The sequence below is a fragment of the Zosterops lateralis genome (genome assembly GCF_965231275.1).
Source record: "Zosterops lateralis genome assembly, chromosome: 6".
Lineage (NCBI taxonomy): Eukaryota > Metazoa > Chordata > Aves > Passeriformes > Zosteropidae > Zosterops > Zosterops lateralis.
In genome coordinates, this window is record NC_139761.1 from 45,811,039 (window position 1) to 45,833,046 (window position 22,008).

Below are 22,008 nucleotides of genomic sequence, written 5' to 3' on the forward strand. Positions count from 1 at the left end.
ATCTGTTGACCAATGAATCCTGAGGAGGAAAAGAATTTTTCTCTACTTCGATAACAGATTGATAAAAGATTCTTGCTGCCAAATCTTTCAAAAACTCTTTCGTCTAAAGAATTCTCTGGTATTCCACATGTCTAAAAACATGCACCTCATTTAAAGCAACAGTTTGTCTGCAGAGAGTTTTTGTTATTCTTCTTTGTGCTACTTCACTAGAGCAGTGATTTGTGAAGGGCCTGGCTCGTGTATGGAAGAATGCAGCAGATTCAAATTGCAGAATATTAAATACAATACTTCAGTCCTGATTTGAGATAGACATTTTTCCTGGCTGAGGACTGGTAGCTCAGAGACAAACAAGGGAAGATGACAGATTGGTGAATATTGGGTAGGATCATTTGTCAGGAGATGTGATGAATCACTGTGGCACAGCATTTCATTTTCAGAAAGATCATTTTCTGAAAAAATCAAATTAAAGGCAGAAGAGGCAGCTGGGGGTGTTTTGGTATTTTTCATTTAAATCAAACTTACAATTAGAATAAAGGCATATTGAAAAGTTCCTGTTATTCTAAAAATATTTTGAGGAAGGAAAAAATTGAGCTTAGAAGGAAACAGGAGGACCTGGAAGAGCACTTGCCAGCTGTGCCCCACAATAGGCCTTGGGTTTTACTTACCCCTCTCTAGTCAAAGCCAGTAGGAATCATATGTCTAGAGCTTCAAGTAGTGTTTCAATTGGGGGAAAAATACCCATCTTGTAACCTTGCAGACAGGTTATTTGAGCAGAGGTCAATGTGCTTTTAATAGGACTGCACGTAGAGACTGAGCTCCTCACAGTGGGATGGAGAGCAGTGATCCTGTTTAATTTCGTCTGGGCTCTTAGGAAGTCCAAGGCTATGTCAACACTGATTAATTCATGCACGGTAACGCATTAATAACAAATGGGAAGGGGAGACACAGAGGGTGGGGGGCTTCCTGCTGGCACTTCAGCTGCAGACTCAAGTGCCAGGAGGCCAAGGGCCGATCCCTGTTCCCCCTTTCTCCTGGAGCCCAGTGGCCACCCACAAACTCAGTTGTTCTGTACAAGGTTATTCCTAGAGTTTGATCAACACCTTTCTGACCCTAGTGTGAGCAAAGAGAAGAGTGTGAATGCTTCAAGGAGTAGTTCTGGGACAAACAGATTTTAAATGAGCTGCTCTTTAGAGAGCAGCACACTGTTGTATGTACAGCACTCTTAATTAGAAGGTCAGATGGAAACTTTAGTAAAGGAGAACTGTGTAAAATCCTACCTTTACCATCACTCAAATCTATATAAAGTTTTCTATGTGTGCATATGTATAAAACTGGTATTTCCAGTCCAGATGCCTTCCCTATCAGTGGACATGGAATAAAAAGGTAAAACAATCTGGAAATACTGTTCCACAATGTGTTTGCCTGTTTCAAAGTTGTAGCCTGCACAGAGATGAGAGATGAGGAAATGAGACACGTGTGGTGTGGGATTCTAAATAAACTTGCATCCTCTTCCAAGCAAGATTCAACATGCACTTTATTTTTAAAAGAACAAATAATGATTATCATACCATGTGCAGGACTTGATGTTGAGGCTTTCTGAAATAGCAGTGGGAGAACTGGTCACATAGTGCCTGTTTGTTTGACTAATGCTCTGCTGGTTACTCAGTTTCTGAAACATGGAAATCTGATGCCAGCTGTGTTCCCAGTATAAAGGCCTTGCACTTTTCTTTGTACAGGAAAAGTGGTTAATTTTATGAGGAAGAGAGGACTTGCTTTCATTTTGGCTCAGCAAGCTGCTTGCTAGTGAGGCTTCTCCAGGTAGAAGGAGGATCAGGAATGCATGGTGACACAATCACTTGAGACCACGTTAAAGCACACATGGACTAACAAAACTTTGCTCTTGATCTTTTATGGATGCTAAGTTAATAAATTATCATGATGTTTATCCATCTCAATAGGAGGTCAAGATTGCAAAGCAAAACTTGAGTGAGGAAATGCAAACTTTGTATTTTGCATCCTTTTGTTAACATGGCATTTACCCTTCAGATAAGAATCACTGTTCTCTCCCTTGTTCCATATTAGTGCTGATATGAACCTAAGGCTGGTGTGTAGCCCTCTCACTGTACAGGGCAGATATTCTCAGGTGAGATAAATTAATATTCAAAATAAATCTTTCTCTTTCATCTTCAAGGTAACAGATCACTTAGCTGGATTTCTACCTCGACCTGCCCTTAGTTACCCTGTTCTTCTTCACCTCTGTCAGTTTCTGAATAAGAATTAGTTTTTCAACAATTAATTTACCTCACTGCCTCTGTAGGACATTAACTAAATTTCCAAGCCTGAGACTGGCATCACAACCATGCCTTTCCATCCTAATTGATGGCTCTGTTGGAGACCACAGCAGGTCCAGTTGAGACACAGGGAGCTGAGGGTAAGTGCAGAGCTGAAACACAGTTCAGTCTAATTCTTAAATGAATGCTAGGAATCCCCAACACATATAAGTTTATAGTTTATTGCCTGTAATTTTCTCAACTAATTCCAAATTTAATGACAGCTTTCAGCTTTGGTGTTCTCTTCTAATTAACGTACCAGTGACTATGTATAATCTCTGTGTAAAGCCAAAAGCAGCTTACATGATAATTACAGGGGGATCACAGCACCTACTGTTCAAGGAAGGCATCCTAGAGAAAGGCCTTGCATGATAGTTAAGGGGCTGAGATTAAGTTGTGCTTAATCTTAACTTGGGCTGTTTCTTGTACTGCCTCAAAGCTGCTTTATTGCCAGCTCAACATGATGCTGGTAAACTTTCAGGAAGGCAACAAAAGAACTGGACAGATCAAGCACAATCTTTTGCACATTAACAGCAGAGGCTTCCTGGACATGGTGAGCTTTTGAGGTCATAGTATTTTTGTAGAGTCATGTTATTGAGTAACTTTATATTTTCCCCATAATAATTATGATGTAGTGAGTTTCTACACTGTGCAAGATTCTTTGCATCCACCTTTTTTGCAGCTGCAGTCAGAAAGCAATTCTGACTGTACAAAGTAGAAGTAAAGCCCAAGAGTATGGCAGAAGCAAAATACCTTTGCTGCCTCTGTTAACTTAAAATTAACGTTAGTAACATCATTTTAGAGACACTCCCCCCTGTTGGAATGATGAGGTTCAGAGGGGTAATGACTAGGGAATACACCATGTCTGTCTATTTTCCAGTATGGAAGAGTACACTTTAATGCACTTGGTCACAGTTAAAGATACTAAGCTAAAAGGAAACACTGTGTGTAGATGAGTGTTTTCATAAAAGGGATTATTTGCAGAAATGAGTGGTTAAACTGCATCCAGTCTCCCTGTAGTACTTTGGTAGTTATGTGAGAAGGGAAAAGATGTATTAAAGGTCTCTGTGATGGGAAACAAGAACATAAACACAGAAGAGGAACTCCTCATGTTATTTTTTAAATGTTGGCTAAACTTTTATTCATTTCAGTACAGGATCATTGTCCAACATCTCTATGCTCCATTGTTTCTGAAATGTGGTACTCAGCAAATTTTGAGTTCTATGTCTTTTGTTGTTTTTAGATTGACAAGTATGCTCAGCGGGATCTGAAGAAAGGACTTCACTTGTATGGGACAGATGGAAATATTGGCCTCACTAATGCATGGAGCATTATTCAAACAGATGTAAGTCTGAGCTCTCTCTTTTATCTCTTCCTCTTTACCTTCTGGGTTCTGTAACAGCATGTTCTGGGTGTGAACCTAATTAAACCTCCAAATCCCAAGCCACTCTCTTTCTCCCACCCAGCAGCAAATTAGCAACTAATCTCTGCTTTTTGTAACAAACAGCAATTTTTATTTATTTCTCCTTTGACAGGAAATCTCTTCTTCCTTTTAGAAGGTTATATAAAGTTGATGCCTACATCTCATGCAATTCTGTGCTATGTGGAGGGTGAAGGAGCTGGTCAGATGGGAAACAAGCAATACCTGCTCTTTAAAGTCAAGGAGGGGCTTATGTTGACATGAAGAGCAATAGCAAAGAACCTCTTCAACCACTTTTCCATTTCTGTCCTGTCTCCTTTCACTGCTGCTATTGTTCCCACTAGTGAGTCAAAATGGAAACAGATCATGGTGTTTGGAACCTTGTCCTACAGTCAGTACTTTCTCCCTGGCAGATTTCAATCATCCTCCATCACAGGGGGACAGGGAATGTTTTTTGCTGTGTTGTCGCTGTTGTCTCTTTGTTCTGATTCTCTGGCAGCCCTCTGCCAGTGTTCATCTGCTAAGGACTAGTGAACATTGTAGCTGGCTTCCTCCTCCTGTCCTTGTCTGAGGAAACACCATCAGTGACAGTTCAGGTTTATTAGCTCTGTATTTCTTGTTTTGTAGTCAGTTCTTCTGGGAGTGATCTTCCTGATTTCATGTTCTCTGCTTCTTGAATGGAAAAGTGCTCCAGCTCTTCTTCTGCTTTAGGCAGAAGCACGTGCACTGCCTTGGCTTCACTCAAAAAATCTTGCATAGCTTTCTCAGTTTCTCCTCCAGTGGTACAAGTGTGGTACAGACAGGAGGGGATGAGTCTTGCCTGATGTCTAAAATGGATCAAAGACAGTAGCCTCTCTCAGTGCTCCCTAAATCTCCTCTTATGAACAATACAAGGTAACAGGAGCAACAGGCTGCTAAGAAATTATCTGAGAAATTAAAGATTTGAGATCACTAACAGAACAAAAGAACTGATTGGCCAAACTCCTTGTGCATCTCTAGGTCTGCAGGACCTCTCTGTGTTGAGTGCAGTAGGTCACCTACAACACTCTTGTGTGTGAAAGACAAACAGCTCAGGTCCAGCAAACAAGCCAATTCCAGTCCTGCATCTCAACAACAGCACATGAAAAGTTCTTTCAGTTACCTTTAAAAGGCCTCAACATCTTGCAAAATTGTTAGTAATTTCCTCTTCCAGTACTTTTTCCTTTTTCCAATACATCAAATATGAGAAGGCATCAATTACTGACAAGAGAAAGGCATTTTGTGGTGCTAACCTGAGAGTAAGCCATGTGAAATATAGATAAAAATTTTAGTATCATTGCTTATGGCTAACAGTATTAGAAAGCTTACTCTTTTACAGTAACTTCTTTATGTGTAGTAAAAATGTAGCAAAACTACTAATATTCAAATGTTTGCAGTAAGTATTAATTTCAGTGACACCCCAAGAACTCTTAAAAGCAAAGGTGGGGGGGAAAGCAGTTTTTGGAGCACTCATGGTCCTTATGGTATAAACACCATATTTCTGCTCCCCTTTGTGTAAAATAGGTGTAACAATATATGCAATGTCTAGTTCACATAGTCGCATCTTTTCAAAATCTTCAGAAGTTGATTGGATTCAGAAAAGATGTAAAAGAGTAATAAGAATTTTGGAAAGTGACATTATGGTGAGAAATTTTAAATACCTTATATAAACAAGGCAAAGATGAAGTAGTGATGTGATTGCAGTCCTTAAAAAGAGAGCAGGAAGGAAAAAGGGTTGTGAGGGAAAAGGGCTCTGTAATTGATCCAAGAACTAAAAACCCATGTTAGATGTATCTGGTGGTGGGATGCTGTTATACAGCAGCACAGGAGATTATTTTTCTCTAAAGAATAAGACCTGGCTTTTTGCTTAAAGGAAATGGTCACGTTCAGTGACCAGCTTGGGTTTGAGGCAGGATTCAATAGTCTGTGGTTTGTGTAGTGCTGCAGATCAAGGTCATTTGTCCTGATAATTCCTTTGGTCTTGAAACTCATTATAGTTTAAAGAGTGCCTTATAAGCTTCAGATGAAACTCTTGTTAGCTAACTCCTAAGAGCTCAAAAGATGACAAGAAAATGCCATCCCACGGGCTGTGTGCAGCCAGGGGACATCACTCTCATGGCCTCTGTGAAATCACCACGCGCCAGCTTGGCAGTACCACAGTGTGAAAGTCATTGTGCTCCCCGTGCTGGGCACTGAGGAGAACAGGGAAGAGCTCCCACAGATCCGTTTTTGCCACTCTGCATAATTGGTTCTCACATGTATCTTTCAAAACTGTGTGGGAATAGGCTATTGCAGAGGTGCAGCAAAGACAATCCCATCATGGTTAATTATGTAAAACACTTTGCAGTTGAATAGAGCTATCTAAATGCCAACTTGGGGGGTTTTTGTGTAATAATCATTATCTCTTACATCCCTAATCAGTAGAGTGTAATCACTGATTGGAGGATTAGGGTGATACAGGGGATTTTCTGCCAGGGAAGTCCCAGCCCAGGCTTGCTGTTTGCATTCTGTCTCCTAAGGCTCTCAACAAAACCGACAGCAGAGCAACCGTTGCCATATAGGACAGTGTTTATCCTAATGGGAGACATCAGTCATTGGTTGAGCCATGGGCTTTGTCTGGATGTGGATGGAAAACAGCAGCCTCAAAAAAAAAAAGTTCCATGTAAAAAACATGACAGTAAATCATAGTGAGCCCTTGTCCCCTCTGCATTTGCACTGCTTTCTTTGCAAAAGTACTTTTCAGAGCCTGAGCAGTGGTTAAAGCAGTATCTTAGACACTCTGGCATAGTTTTTAATTTCTCCCAAGATGTACTTAGAGACCATCCCCATCCTGCATTCATTAGGTACTGCTGTGTATGGCAGCTTTGGCTGAAAAAAGGAGGAAAAAGTTTTTCCAGGGAACCACATTTAGATGGCATTTGACTTCTGTGGGACTGGCCACTCACAAATCAGAGGGGAGTTTTGACCAGGAGTGTGGATGCCCAGTGCACACAGTGATTTGTGAGTGGTGATTGTCTAAGTGTGAAAGGCCTGAGCATCTTTTGAGGAAGGTTTTCTTTTCCAAAGCCTTTGTGCCTTGAGAAATGGTTTTCCCTTTTTTAACAGAAGCCTACAAATTTCAAGGAAACAAGGAAAAAACAGGGCCTGTCTTTTAAGGGGAAATTGCAGTTTTGGCTGGTGCCTGAGCTGTTCACGTTACTGATAAAGGAGTTGGGTTAAGCTGCAAACCTGCAAAGTGTATGAGAGGAAAGGCAGTGGACTCATTTTGCAGTCCTAGTAAGCCTCTAGGTCAGGGAGCTGTTTCAAATCAGAACATTCTATTGATTTCTTTTTAATACCTTCAGCTAACCAAACTCTCAGCCTTTCTCAATAGCATTTCAAACCTTAAAAGGATCAGAAACACAAGCAGATGAATTCTGAGTGTCGTGGCCAAAGACTGCGAAAGCTTACAAAATGATTTTCAAACATGACTAAAATTCTGATAGTTCAGGAGGTAAGTTACCTTGAACTGCATTAAACTCCTTACCCACCAGGACTGGTTAAAGTCACAGGTGGACATCATTAGAAAATGAGAAACAGGCATTAATTTTTAAAATGTTGCTTCATCCCCAACATCTTTGTGATCAATATTTGAGCACTTCTACTTTTAACTAACTGGGCAGTAATTCGAGAAGCATGCAGAAAACCTATTAGCTTCATTAAAGTGAGCAAATTCAGCTCACTTTTGCTGCTTTGTAATGCCTTTTCTTGTCTATTTAGACCGCTGTAACTGAGAAGAAATTTGACCCATCTCCCTCTTCCCAGTCATTGATTATATTAGATCAAGCCATACTTTAGAATTACTGCTGAAGTAATCAAAACCACCCATTGAACATGATTTTTAGAACAAAACTATATTACTCACCACTTTTTACAGTGATGGAGGAAAAAGGTGTATAGAAGGCCCCCTAACCTGTCTCTAGTTCTTTGCCCCATTCACAAAACCAGAAAACAAGGCATTGCTTAAAAACTGTCTGCAACAAGAATTGAATGCCTGTTTGTTTTCATGAACTCTATCCCATCCTGACTGAGTCTGCAGGAATTCAGCAAAGAAGATAAGGCCTACAAAGCCTTCAGTATTGGGATTGCCTGTAAAATATGTACAAGTGTCCAATTCCTTATCAGGAGTTGCACTGTAGCACTGAGATAGAAACATTTTTAATAGATTACTCCCTTTTAAAGTGTGTTGGACTGGGTACCCCCAAATAAGCACTGTTAGTTAGTTTGTAATTGTTTCTAAAAAATTTAAATGTTGAAGATAGGAACAGAACTAAGCAATTAGGCAACCTTGTGTAATTTTATCACTTAACGTGTGAAGGGAACAAGACAGGAATGTAAATGTGACCAAAAAATGAATGTAGTTGTAGCAAGAATCAAGTCTTCAATCCTTTCATGGCACTGGCAGAACACCAACCAGCCTTCATGGCAGAACTGGCTACAACAAACTGCTGGGACAGACATTGTCCTTCATGTGCCCTGAGCTTTCTCCATACTCCAGGTTGGAGTAGGCCTGCCTCCAACTATCCCTGCTTAGAAACCTTGCCAATTTTCAAGAGAATATTGCTCTCAAATCTAAGAGGACTCTAAAAAAAGTCCTCCATATTCCCCTCATCTCTCAACAGTTTGGCTGTTTACTGTTCAGCTGCATCAACCTGGGATAAATCAGTTGCTTGCCACATGATCCAAAATCACTCTTGCTTTCTCTCTTTCCTACTTGGACATCCATAGTGAAGTCTCTGAGTTTATTGAGCTCTCAGCTTATCTGCCTTTCTGGTTTCTAGCTGGACCTCTTTGCTGAATCTGAGCTGGTGATCCATTCAATCCCATTGCTGCTTATTTCCTCGTTCCTGCATCTTTGCCCATGGATCAGTGCCCCTGTTCCCTAGAGATGCCTGTCACGGAACTTGGCCTTCATTGAGCACTGCTCCCTCACTTTCTTCTGCACTCTCAGGTCTCTGTGGTGTTAGAACTCTGCTGTATCCATCACTTCCTCTTGATTAGGCCTATGGATCATCCGCTGCTTAATCCCATTGCTCGTCCTTCCTTTTTCTTCCAAAGATATTTCTTCCAGTTATAGTTACAGACACTATTTCTTCCAGTCCCAAGACTATTGATCCTGTTTTATGTCTTTTCTTTATACCATTTGTGTCCAACTGCAGCTCATCTTTGCAACTGCATCCCTTCCTATTTTCACCTTGTGGTTTACCAGGAGTTTTTACCCTTTGGAGTCCCAATCCTAGCTCATGGCCTAGCCACCTCCTGCTTCACAGGCTCCATAGGAGCAGCTGTCCTCACCCTGTTAGTGAGCACTTGGCTACAAAACCCGTGCTTCATCTTCATCTCCTTAGTCTGTCAGACTGACACCTGCAGCCATGCATTATTATGGGGAGAAGGAGTCTAGTTCTGATTTATGCAAACTTGTGTCACTTGTGTTTGGCCAGAACATCACTCAAACGTCTCAGCCCTTACCGCTGCACTCTCTACATCACAGATGAGCCACATTTTTAAGGCTTGCTGTTTACAAGCTGTCACTTCTCACTGTCTGTCAAAGAGCTGCCTCCCCACTCTAATGATGACAGCCTGCAAGACCTTCTTGTTAGATTTCCAAATAAACCAGCCTTCCTCAAATGCATGCCATGTGTTCCAGGCTGCTCCTACCCACTTTTGGGACCCATTACACATGGACCTCCTGTTCTGTGCAGGAACATAGAGGAAAAAAGAAGGGCACAAAGGTTTTTTTCTAGTTTCATGTCATTTTGTAGGAAATGAAGCCTGTAAACTTACAAATCAAACATTTGCAAGTGGAGGATTGAGTACTACTACAGACCAAATCAAAATTTGGAGCAGAAACTTGGAGGGATAGATGTTAGTCCAGGAAAGTTTTCTGACTTTTCCTTGACAGAAGAAAAACTCTGCTGTGAGCACTGAAATGTCTCTATCAAGGAGTACTTTCTGAGTGCTTGAAGCATCATATGATGCATGAGGCAGCATGTGACACCTCTGCCCTCTATGGGTCTGGAGTGGCACATTTTGTGTGTGCAACAAGACCAGAACACTTCAACTCTACTGCAGCCTGAACTCTACAAATATTATGTAACAAAGGAAAACTCTCCCTCAAGCCAGTGTAAACATCAGGATCTCAATTAGGTCTCTGGCCCTGGTGATGCAGATATCTGCATGACTGTGAGTCTCTCAGAAACAAGAGAAGCAGCTTCTATAGGGATGCAAAAAATATTGCTCAGGCTTATATGAAATCACATTTTAAAAAATAAGATCCTGGCAAGTAATTTTGGGACTATGTAGGTGGCTGGCATAGCCTGGAAAAAGTGTGAGGTACTGTGAATAGCAGAGAGCAGTTGTGCGGCCCAGTGTTTTCTTGTTTTATTCATTGGTGCTGAAGGGTCTAAATACCAACAACAAATTCATACTTTTGCATAGGGGCGACAGATGGTGTATACATCGAGATGGTAATGAGTCCTAGCTTATTTCCTATCACAGGAATATGCCAGTTCCCCAGGGGAAGGTGGCCACAGAGCCATTCCCTGTACCACAGTGTGTTTCTGTACCTTTCGTCCCACTACCAAAGAGACCTTCTGATTTAGCAGTGTTGTGATCTCTGCACACACTGTGTCGTTGTAGGCAGACACTTAAGGCACAGCTATCAGAGCAGCATCAGATGATGACATTAAAGAACTGCACCACAGAGAGAAGGAAATACATCTTTTGCTGACTAGCAAAGACTTCCAGAGGTGATTAGTAATTAACAGCTTAGTGAGAAATTTGCCTTGTTTACTTCAATCATGATCCCAGAAGTAGAGGCTGTAGAGATGTCAGTACCTGCATCTCATGGGTGCTGTACCTGTATCTTTTTACCTGACAAGCTGCAAACAACTGTTTATAACAACTGTTATAATTCTGGTCAGTCAATAACTCCATCTCAGTACTTGTCTGAGGTTGTCCAGTTTCAGCTCCTGCAGTTTCTCCCACTGCATCTTTGCTTCTTGCGTCAACATTAGCTGCATACAAGGCCATATTTAAATGTAATACAAAAGAGTGGAGATGGAGAAAAGGGTCTGTTTGGGTAAAGCTGGGGAAATACTGTATTTCTTTAAAATTTCAAGCCTCTGATGGTGTAATTGAAATGCACTGAATGTCAAGCTCTAGGAGGCAAAGTCAGAACAGGCAGAAGTCAGTAACAGATCACACTGACAGAATCACCTCGGTTCATCTTTCTCCAGTTCAGATGCTGTGGAGTCTCCAACTACACGGACTGGTTTGAGGTGTACAACACAACCCGGGTGCCAGACTCCTGCTGCTTAGAATTCAGTGAGAACTGTGGGCTCCATTCCCCAGGGACCTGGTGGAAAGCGGTGAGTAGCTCTGCAGCACACGGCAGCAGCTGCCTTGCAGCCCAGGTGAAGGGCAGGCAGGTGATAAGCTGTGCACTCAGTCATCTATCCTAATTTCAATTCTGAAAGCATCAGGTGCTTTCAGAAGGCTCCTGTTGTGAACTGTGGCCTTTGACCTCCAATGAACCCCCCTATTTATTTATTTTTATGAGCTGGTTTCCTTTCATAGGCTCCAAGCTGTTGTTTCACATTGCAGACAGGTCCATTCCAGCACTGATCCCAGCACAGACTAGTGACATCTAGCTAGGAAATGGCAGGAATGTCCTTTTTAGTGTCCCACCTGCTGGGGTCAGGTAGCAATAACGGCAAATGGTTCATGCACACACAGGCCCTGGAGCAGCAGCTGTAGCTTATCACAGTCCAGGCAGTCCTGAGGCAAGAGGACTGTGAGGGCCTTGAGCACTCTTCTCCCACCAGGAGCTCCTGTTCAGGGGCTTCCACTGCACAGAAGAGTGGGAACTGTTCCACTGAGTTGCCAGCAGCATTTTTTTGTTGCGTTTCTCCGCTTGCCTGTAACCAGATTCAAAACTCCATGGGATAATTACCCTACAATGGCCTCAGCAAGATCTTTCTGGAACTGATAGTCAGAGCCTAAATATGTCTCTGAAATTAGCTCAGCAATTCTTTGTGCTAATTACAGGTAGTGCAATTACACAGGAGGGGTGTGGAGGAGGGCCACCTGATGAAGTGGAATTACAGCTAAGTTTTGCTGGTTCTAATGGTTTGTGAAGACAATGAGTAAAGCTCTCTTGGCCACTTTCTAGTGAGATTTCATATGCATGGATTGGTACTCACAGAGGCTGAGTTCAGATCAAACACAGCTTCCTTATACTTCTTGAGTAGCTCCAGGTAATTGTTTTTAATTTAAGGACTGAAAAGTTCTTCTATTTTATTCAGGGTAGCAAGAAAATCAGTGCAGGTTAACCCTCTGGCTTCTGATGGGCTTTAATAGTTCTTCAAAAATGTAAAAGCCCCTAACTGAAGGCTGAATGATTCTTGGCCATGAACATTTACAAGATGAGGGGGCACTGTTTTTGCAAATGTTTCTTACAGACATTATTATTTAAAGAAAGGTTTTACTTGGGCCAATTCCACCTTCCCCAAAACTGGACCAGTAAAACAGAGCTACAGCTACTGCAGAATTTAAAACAGGAAGAAAATAATGAAGGGGTGCCCATAGTGCAGTTTGAAATGGAGGAAAATGGTGTGAAATGGGCCCAATGTGCGGCACGAGCAGCTACTGAGCCACTTGCACTGGGACTGTTGGGTTTCATGTGTCTGTATGTATTACAAGAAGTGTTTATTTCCCTGGAATGTGGAGAAAATGAAAGCCTCATTGTAAGGTTCTCACTGCTTCTGGTTGGGTTTTAGAGGGCAAAGAGGACCCACACCCAGTGCTTGCTTATTTGTTGTAGTTTAACTCCAGCTGGCTACTAAGCCCCACACAGCTGCCTGCTCACTTTCCCTCCAGTGGGATCAAGGAGAGAAGCAGAAAAGTAAAAGTGGGAAAAAGACAGTTCAATAGGGAAACCAAAAACTATGCTCTGTGTAAGCCCTCCTCGATGATAACAAAAATATCTCCATATTATCAACCTTGTGTTCAGGACAAATCCAAGACACAGCCCCATACCCACCACTGTGAAGAGAATTAACTCTACCCCAGCCAAAACCAGCGGAGTATTTTTAGTTACTGGCTGAATTTATATGCAGTGCTCATGCAGCATTTTGGAGGTGCACTTCTTTGTGTCACTGGGATTAGTACTCCATGTTCAAGCTTCAACCCAAAAATACATTGTGGTTGCTCCAGCACTGAAAGGGTAATCCAGGCTACCTAGCAGCTAGGTCAGATCCATTTTTTCTCTGGCTGTATATTCCCAGGAGAGTAGAGCTGTATTTATGGCTAATACAATATTCTTGGTTTGTTTGCTTGTTTTTTTTAGCCTTGCTATGAAACTGTGAAAGTATGGCTCCAGGAAAACTTACTGGCAGTGGGGATCTTTGGATTGTGCACAGCTATGGTGCAGGTACAGTTTAATATCAATTTTCAAATCCTAACTAATTGTAACTAACTAACTATAAATTCAGATATATACTCTGCTCAAGCAGGTTTTAAATCTTGCAGAGTTTTCCTCTACCATCATGCAAAATTATTAAGTACTTCGTGTTTTACTTTAGTTAAAATACTGTGTACAAGGCACAGAACTAGGAATACTGCACAGCTGGCACTTCATCAAGTGGTTTATCCAAGACTGAAACTGGACTTGGGAGGGGAGACTGAACTCCAGACACCTAGTCAGGGTAGGATGAATTGTCTTTAGGGTGCCTGTATTTGTCCAGTTATACTCCAGAGAGAACTTAGGCTAAATAACCAACTTGAACATAGTCTGGAGGTAGCTTAATTCTTCAACCTCATCTCTGGGGTAAATGACAAATCAAGATGTGGTGCCCATTAGTCAACCCTGCCAATAAACCTGTGCTTCCTTGCTATTAATGGCAGGGAAACTCAGTAGGTAATATTGGCATAGTCTTGCCTATCAGATTTTTGAGTTGCAGTTCTTTCCACTGTGACTTTGGTCAGAGAAGAATCTGTTGTCCACCACTTTGTCTCTTACCTGCCTCTAACCCAACCTGCTGTGGTTATGCCAGTCTAAGGACCAGTGGCACACCTGAGGATACACAGGTGAAAGATGTGCTGGAGCTCAGGCTGGTTCAAAGTCCCTTTCCTAAATTCAGTGAAGATCTGGCTTTAGTTTCTACCTCCCCCTCTCTCACACTCAATATGGAAAGACAAATGATGGCATTGCTGAGCTAATTAACACCATGTAACTGCAGATTAACCCATGGTTGGTTGTTTTGGCTGGGTTGTTTTTTTTTTTTTTTTTTTTTTGTTTTGTTTTGTTTTGTTTTGTTTTGTTTTGTTTTTGTTTTGTTTTTTTTTTGTTTTTTTTTTTTGTTTTTTTTTTTTTTTTTTTTTTTTTGTTTTTGTTTTTGGTTTTTGGTTTTTTTTGTTTTGTTTTGTTTTGTTTTGTTTTGTTTGTTTTTGTTTTTGTTTTTTTTCCCCCTGGTATGCAGCAGCAAGAGAGAGCCTGGGATCAGTATTCTACTCACATTCCCACTAATGACAGATTAGGCAGAATGGCACATATCTTACTCTCTCATATGTCATGCATTCGCTGCAGCTTATTAATGCAAATGCCTGACGCCTCACAGGCCCAAATTGAGTGGAGTTTGGGGTTTGTTCCAGTATAGTAAGCAGATATGCTTAGAGAAAAAAAAAGCACAAGATCATATGGCAGACAGACAATTTATGATTGTTTTTAATATATTACCATAATTTCAAAAACCAAACCAGCTTTTGAGCATCCATTCAGCATTTAGAGTATCTTTAAAGGACACACAAAAACCCCCCAGCAGCACATGATCAGAGTCCTTCTCATAAATACCCTAAATATAATAAAGTTCTAAGACAATGCTATCTTTCTGACAGAAAGACATTGCTAGTTTGCATGGGAGGAGACACTTCAGACAATTTAAAAATGCAAATTCATATTCCCAGTAAGTGCTGTGCAATGCAGGGAAAACGCCTCAGAACACAACTGATTTGTAGTCAGCCTTCCAGCTGCCTGCTGTGATTGAATCTACCTGATGACAAAAGTTTCTGTGCACTGTCACATGAATGAGCTGGGCTCCCTCTCTTGCTGCTGTTTCAGTTTTGTTCTGGCCAATGGCATGTGACAGTTTTTCATGTTAAGCATCTTATAGAAACATACAGTGACATAATTTGAAGGACGTACAGCACAAGCAACAGAAGAATCTTCCTCAGTTGTGCATGCTTCAAATTATGAACCGAGTTCAGCCACCACTGTTTTGTTATGTAGCTGTCCCCAAAGGTGTTCCTTTGCCAGGAAGCAGAAGGCAGAGTTCAGGGATACTTCCAAAAGGCCAGTGCTTGCTATAACAGCACACCAAAATCGAATAATCTGATTTCACTGTGGAAGAGTGAGACTTGAGGAAGATAACCATTTTTTTCTTCATAAATATAACAGTGTGTATGTATATTCATATATTCTTTCGAAGTACTCATTAACAGGAACTATTACTCATGTAAAGTCTACATTTGAAGTGGTCAAATTAAGTGCTTAAAACATAGTTCGTACCCTGAAATTTGCTACCTGGCAGACCTTCATTTCAGTGACAATTCTTACAGTGGTGTTGCAAAGGGAAAGTAACAAGTACTTAGTACATTCGGATGGAAGGAAAATAAGACTCTCTCCCCCATCCCCTTTTGATGAAGTAATCTACCAGAGGCAGCACAACAGGTCAGTGCTTGGCTGGGAGAAGAACCCCCACCTCCCTGCTGCTTCTCTTGAATAGGCTGAGTGGAAAAACACATCCATTGTTGATGAGGCAGTGATGGCCATGATTAATGCATGTTGGGTCTCCAGTGATTCCCCCACAGGGACCTGTGCTCACACACACTTGGAAAAGTACAGTCAAGTAAACCACAGCATCCATAGGGCCAGGGATTAACCCAATGTCCATCAAAACAACAGCTACAGGGATACCCACAAAATACCCACACAGCTGTGGATTTCTACTATAAAACATTTTCAAGCAAAAGGCATCCAAATTCTTTTCAGTGTACCTCTTCCCAGTATCTGGTGGCTGCTCTTGATGGTGAAATCAACTCTGCCCTGCTCTCACTGTTCATTCTGTAAGACAGCAGTGCAGATAAGGACAAAAGGCAGACAGGCTCTAGGAGTAGAACAAGGACAGAACAGGTAGGAAAAGCAGTATGTGACATGTCCTGTGTGTGAAGAAAACTAGTATTATGCCTTTCTCTTTTTCCTTGTTCTTTCAATACATAGGATTTTTTTACTTACTGACAAACAATTGTTTGTTGTTTCTTTTCTCTTAGATTCTCGGACTCACGTTTGCAATGACCATGTATTGTCAGGTAGTCAAGGCAGACACCTACTGTGCATAGATACCATTCCCAATCTTTCTGCTTCTCCTCCAAAGGACACAGGAGAAATCTCCTTCATGCTCATTCATCTGACCTTTTTTTCCCCCCCTTTGTACTATAAACTGTGTATAATGCTATCTTTCTGAAGATTTTGTGAATCACCCCACTTTACTGAAGGAGGAAGAAAAGGAAGTCAGTACTTGAACTGGCACAGGTAAGAAGCAGCCTTGTCTTTAAGCAGAGGAAAACCTAAAAACCAGTGGTTCATTTTCCATGGCCTGTGGCAAGGCAAGAGAGGCTGCTTATGAGGGGCTGACTGCAAACCCATATTAGGAAAAGATGGCACTGAGGCAACCTCTGCAAAAGCTGCCAGGTTGCCTTCCCGCATTTCCCAGGCTGGAAGAGAGGATGTAAGAAAAGAAATGTTCTTCAGCAAGAAGGTACAGAGTAGTAGCTAGCACTGAATGCAATTGTAATTTTACTACAGTTTGCACACAGCTAAAATGTCAAGATCAAGCAGCCCTGCCTCGAAGTGTCTCAAGATGATTTTGTAGCCAGGAGAGGATCATCTTCAGAAATACATTGTTTTAAAGGAGTATTTTTAATCTTACGCGCCGCAACGTCAGGCTTTTAATCAGAATCTGTACAGTGAGATCCTGGCTGTTAATGGAAAACAATATTGGACATTGCCTCAATTCCTAATTGCCAGTGGCATATAGATGGTTGACTGCATATGTTATATATATTACATTCATAAACACATACTTTTCTGAAAGGAGGTGAAAATACCCAGCATCTAACCTCAGAAAGGGGAAACCTTTCTATCCTATTTTACATTCCAACTGAAATAACCAAGTATTATTTCTTGTACAAGGCACTATCACTTATACCTCTGGGAAACAAGTAATTACTTTCAGCTGTATCTTCATTTCAGTAAACAACTTGTGAGTGGGCTCTCTCTGTCAGTCTACTATGGTTTTATTTTTTTTTACCATTCCTGTTTCAAGTAAGTCTGCCAAAAAATATCACTCATTTCCACGCTTGAAGATGTGTACGGAGCTGTCAGCTGTTCCCTCCCTGAAATGTCACCATTTCATTAATTTACTTTGGGATAACATCATCTGCAGGTATGATAGAGTTCCTTGCTGAGGAAAAATCTTTCGCACATTGCTCATTTTTCTGAGAGTTATTAAGACTTCAGATGCTTTTATGCTTAGCTTTTTTTTTCCTCCTAGCTGCACACTGACAACAGCCAAGACACATCAGTCTCTGTTAGAACTGGAGTCACTTCTCAGTGCTCTTTTTCAGATGCATTTTGCTTCACCTAGCTGCTGGCTAGAATATAATCCACACTTCCTGGAATATCACAGAATCACAGAAATTTGCAGAAAACAAAGCCCTAACTTTCCTTAACTGGGGAGCAGCCACTCATTGACAACTGAAGTAATTGATGTAGTACCCTCCTATGCACATCTTCTGCTGATGAGATTAAAAATCAGATGTGTCCTATTGTTGAAACAAATAATTCCTTGCCAGCAAACAGCTCCAGGTAGTGCATGTGTGCCAGGGAGAAGCTGAAGCAGCCCAGGGAAAGGACACAGCAGGGAACAAGCAAACAGAGCAATGCAGAGGTCCTGCTCCCTTCAGTGAGCATTTCAGGAGCTCTCAGCCACTGTCACATAGAGCAGAGAGCTGACCATGGAGCTGTGTTTTCCCAGGAAGCTGAGTGCAGCCATTCCTGCAGACTGGAACCATGCATCAAGCTCATAGAAAAAGTTACCCTGCTTACAACAGCAGGTCTCAGCTCTGAGCGACATTTTGCATGCTTTGATTTAAAGGCAATTTCCAGCACAAAGCTGGACTTGCCAACCCACAGCCTATTGAACGATCTTCTTTACACCCATAACTAACCCTTTCCTGGACCTACATTATTTGACAGATTCACTCTCACTTGTTAGATTCGGGGGTTTTTTGGTCTCTTTGCTGATTTCCTGCAGTCTTCTTACTCTCTGGCATGAGCTACTCCATATTTTCTGGGAAACTGCTTAGGACAGTCTGGTGTTTAAAAGAGCAATTTTCTTCCAAAAACTGTTACCCCCATGGGGCATTTAGCTGTGCAGGCTAAGGTAAAAGTCATGTACTACTTGTGTGCATTTTATATGGCTTCCCAACCACTATCACCACTATCCTCCCCAGCACTAAAGGATTTTACTGTCATGTAAAGAAGCCCCAACAAACCCAAGCTGAGCAAGTAGCCCACACACAGGTACCCTGTACTCCAAGCAAGAGGCTCACTTGATGTGTTGCAGTCACCACAGCCTCCATGCTCTCTGCTTCTTGAGCCCAGGCTGACCTGCAGACTGTCCTGCTCTGCGAAAGATGGTGTAAGTTTGTTCCTTTCCTCTCTCTCCTCTGTTCTTTTCTTAACCTCCACAGACATAGTTCCAGGTTAGCTGTACCATTAGTTCTTGCCTTGGCTTGTAGTTTGTACACAGGGGTGCTTCTGCTGACAACTCTGAGTTTCTACCACTGAAAAGCAGCATGACAGAGTGATGAATACATTCATAAAACATTGATTTTTTTTGAGACAGATAAAAGGTAGACAAGTCTATTTGTAGTGATCCTTGCCATTAAAAATTAACACAGAGACAGCAGGCTGATGATGGTTCAGTTGATGGGAGCAAACCATTGTGCAGAACTCCCACAGAGAGCAACTCTCATCAATTTGCTTGATGCTGGTGTAGAGAAAAGAGAGATCACAAACCCTTCTCCTGTGAGACTCACAGTAATATGTGCTGAGCTCTTAGAGAACACTTCTAGACTTCAGCTAAAGCTTCGGTGGAAACAAAATATAAGAAGACTGGAGACAAGTCACATTTTATGATTTCCTCTAATAATTTTCCACAGTTTAGGTGTCTTTACAAGACAGACTGCCTTGGTTTTCAAAAACAAGTACCTAAAGGGAGTATAAGCAACACTCACTTTGTAAATCCCAGACACTGCAACAAAAACCATGAACAAACAAAAAAAAAACCCAAGCAGACAAAAAAAACCCCCACCCAGATCACATATTGCTGCTAATAATTTTTTTAAAATACTATCCTTCTACTACTAACTGAGATGCTACTGCAACTTGTTCATAATTTGAACTGGACTATTTTGTATATTTGATGCCATTAACTCTCTCCACGCAAACCAAACAGCTGTTACTCTGCTGACAGCATTAGCAGCACAATCCAATTTCATACCTCTGAATACACTGCTTATAACAAGCCTCAGACTTACCATGTTTTCTTAAGAGCACTGCATCCTTTCTCTGTTGACAAGGTCAGAAGATTTGTGATGTGTAATAGCAACAGTCTTTTAAAAAAAACCCCAAAACCACAAAAACTCAACAAAAAGCCAAAAAAAAAAAAAAAAAAAAAAAAAAAAAAAAAAAAAAAGACAGTTCCATTTTATACATAAAACTTCAAATTAAACTGGTTGATTATATATAAATAACCTGTAGTACATAATATCCATTTGAAAGGCTGCTGATACTGAATGCAGGCAGAGCAACACAGAAGTCATTCCAATTGCTTCTATTAGTGTCTTGTCACTTTTAGTAAAGCCTTTTATATTATTGTGACTTCTTATCTTTAAACATGAAGGAGGACTCAATACATTCAAATTAAAGACAGAGACAAAGGCAATAAAGGAACACTCCCAATTTATTCTCATGGCTGTTTCTGCTTAATAACAAGATATGAAGGGCATATGGCTGAACCTACTGAATTCAGCGGCATCAGGATTTAGCTTTTTAGATTCAGTCCAATATACTTTTGGCTTTCCATCTTCACAATTAAAAAACAAAACAGTAACAAAAACCACAAAACATATATTTAATAGAATATGGTTTATTTTCATGTACTGTAACTAGCAGCCAAATCTTATTACTTGTACAACAGAATTACTTACCTCCTCATCATACAGTGCACAATCACTGAAATTCACTTTGCTCTTCCCATTCTAATCAAACAAACTCATAAAGGTTTATTCTTTGATCAATAATTAGCATTTAAATGTAGCATTGTAGGATTTATAATATGGAGAGGAAGAAACTTCACAGAGGGTGTAAAAATACTCTGTCTTGCATCAGCAATAGGGCTGCTAAGGGAATCCACCCAAACCCTCACTTCTGCCCAGGGTAGGACAGGAGCTTGTCAGCATGGACACAGTCACAGCCTTTCATTCACCCCTTGGCTTCGGTGGTGTGCTACAAATGTGGCACCAAAGGTAAGCAACAGAAACCAGCACTTGATTGTGGCATTTATTTTAAACCCAGACTCTTTATTTACTCTAATTTATCTGCAAGAATTGCTAAGTGTAAATTATCTGCATAGATACTGAGTTAGACAGTTAGAAAACACATTGGGGCTTGCCATGGGAAATCATGTTTGGATTCCATTGTGAATTCTCCTCCCTTGTCATTGGTATCTTACCACAGTGGGCAGGTCTCTGTTCTTTGGATTTTGTTGCTGCAATTACAATGGTACATTTTTGTGCATTCATATAAGGAACAAAATTTAAAATATACATTTTATTTTTTAAAAGTTATTAAATATTCTTTAAAGTTTACAACAGAATGTCTTTTGTATTCTTTATAAGCAACTGCACTACAAGCTAAACAGTGATTCTAGACAGACCCAAAGATGTGTGTCCGTGCAGGTGCACACACACACTGTATGCAATTTAACAAAACCCTACAGTGTTCTACTTCTTTGTCATTTCTCATTACCTTTGATTTGATCTATCCTTCCTGAAAATTTTGGTATTATTATTTAAGTGGCTTACCTATTCCCAGGTAAATTTACACCCCTCTTTCCTCTTAAGGGTGGGCAACCTGAAATTATGTGGTAGTCGATAACAATTCAGGAACTACTGCGAGATCAGGTTCAGTGTTAAAAAAATACTCAGACCCAAACCAAATTATTTTGTGTTCACAACTTGTCTGTTACTGATACCTTTGAAATAAAAGGACTTCTCTTTTTCTGAGGTAGTTGCTTACATTCAAAAATTACATAGAAAAACTTGAAAAATTAACACCAGAATGTTTTTAATTTGAACAACTAGGAACTTGTACTGTGTCAGATCAGAAAAATGTCTGGTTGGCCAGGTATGTTATCTGTTATCATGTCTAACACTGCCTTTTTTTTTAAATAGAATTTGTTGTACCCTGCAGGTCAAACAGCTTCACAAGTGAAATTGTCTCTAAACTGTGCATTCTGAACAACAACACAGGTGTACTGTTTAAATTGTAATGAGAGAAATAGAGACTCTGGACTTTTAGAGGTTGTTGCACAAAGGGTCATAAGGGACAACCCTTACCTTTGGTGGAAGTTTCTTAGAGCTCCCTCGGTTTAGGAGAGATGTTTAGATTACTTGAATTGTCTTCATCCCACTAAGTGCACCACTAGATGGTCTCATCAGCCACATCTATCTTTAATCCCTTTTTGACTTTGTGAAACTTTACACGTTAGTCTTGCAGTACAGCAGTGAATTTCAGTTTCTTCATGTTGCATTTAAAAGAATCCTTCTTACATGGATTTTAATGTGTTACTATTTAATTTCATTTACTCACCATTGGTTCTACACTTTAGAAATGATAACTTAATGATGCTTCCAGAAATATATGGGCTCAGAGCAGCAGTATTACTTTTACAGCTTAATTTGCCTTTCCACTAGAGCTTAGCCCTGGGTAATTGAGTACTCTGTTGATTTTCAAGATGCCATTGTTTCAAACAACTAAGCCCAGTGTACTTCCCTCAGTAGCTATCCCAGTTGTCT

General features: G+C 40.7%; 1 protein-coding gene across 7 annotated transcripts in view; it reads left to right on the forward strand.

Annotated features, from left to right (window-relative positions):
- The window catches only part of TSPAN4 (tetraspanin 4), a gene marked incomplete at its 5' end in the record, with an annotated part of 410,665 nt that extends 393,523 nt beyond the window's left edge, over positions 1-17,142 (forward strand). For all 7 annotated transcript variants that reach the window (XM_083864515.1, XM_083864516.1, XM_083864517.1 and 4 more), the window contains 4 exons: positions 3,574-3,675; positions 11,046-11,177; positions 13,157-13,240; positions 16,135-17,142. In XM_083864515.1, the coding sequence (XP_083720641.1) occupies positions 3,574-3,675; positions 11,046-11,177; positions 13,157-13,240; positions 16,135-16,203 (387 nt within the window). In that variant the 3' untranslated portion in view covers positions 16,204-17,142. The remainder of the gene's footprint in view (positions 1-3,573; positions 3,676-11,045; positions 11,178-13,156; positions 13,241-16,134) is intronic.
- Between the last annotated feature and the right edge of the window lie 4,866 nt (positions 17,143-22,008).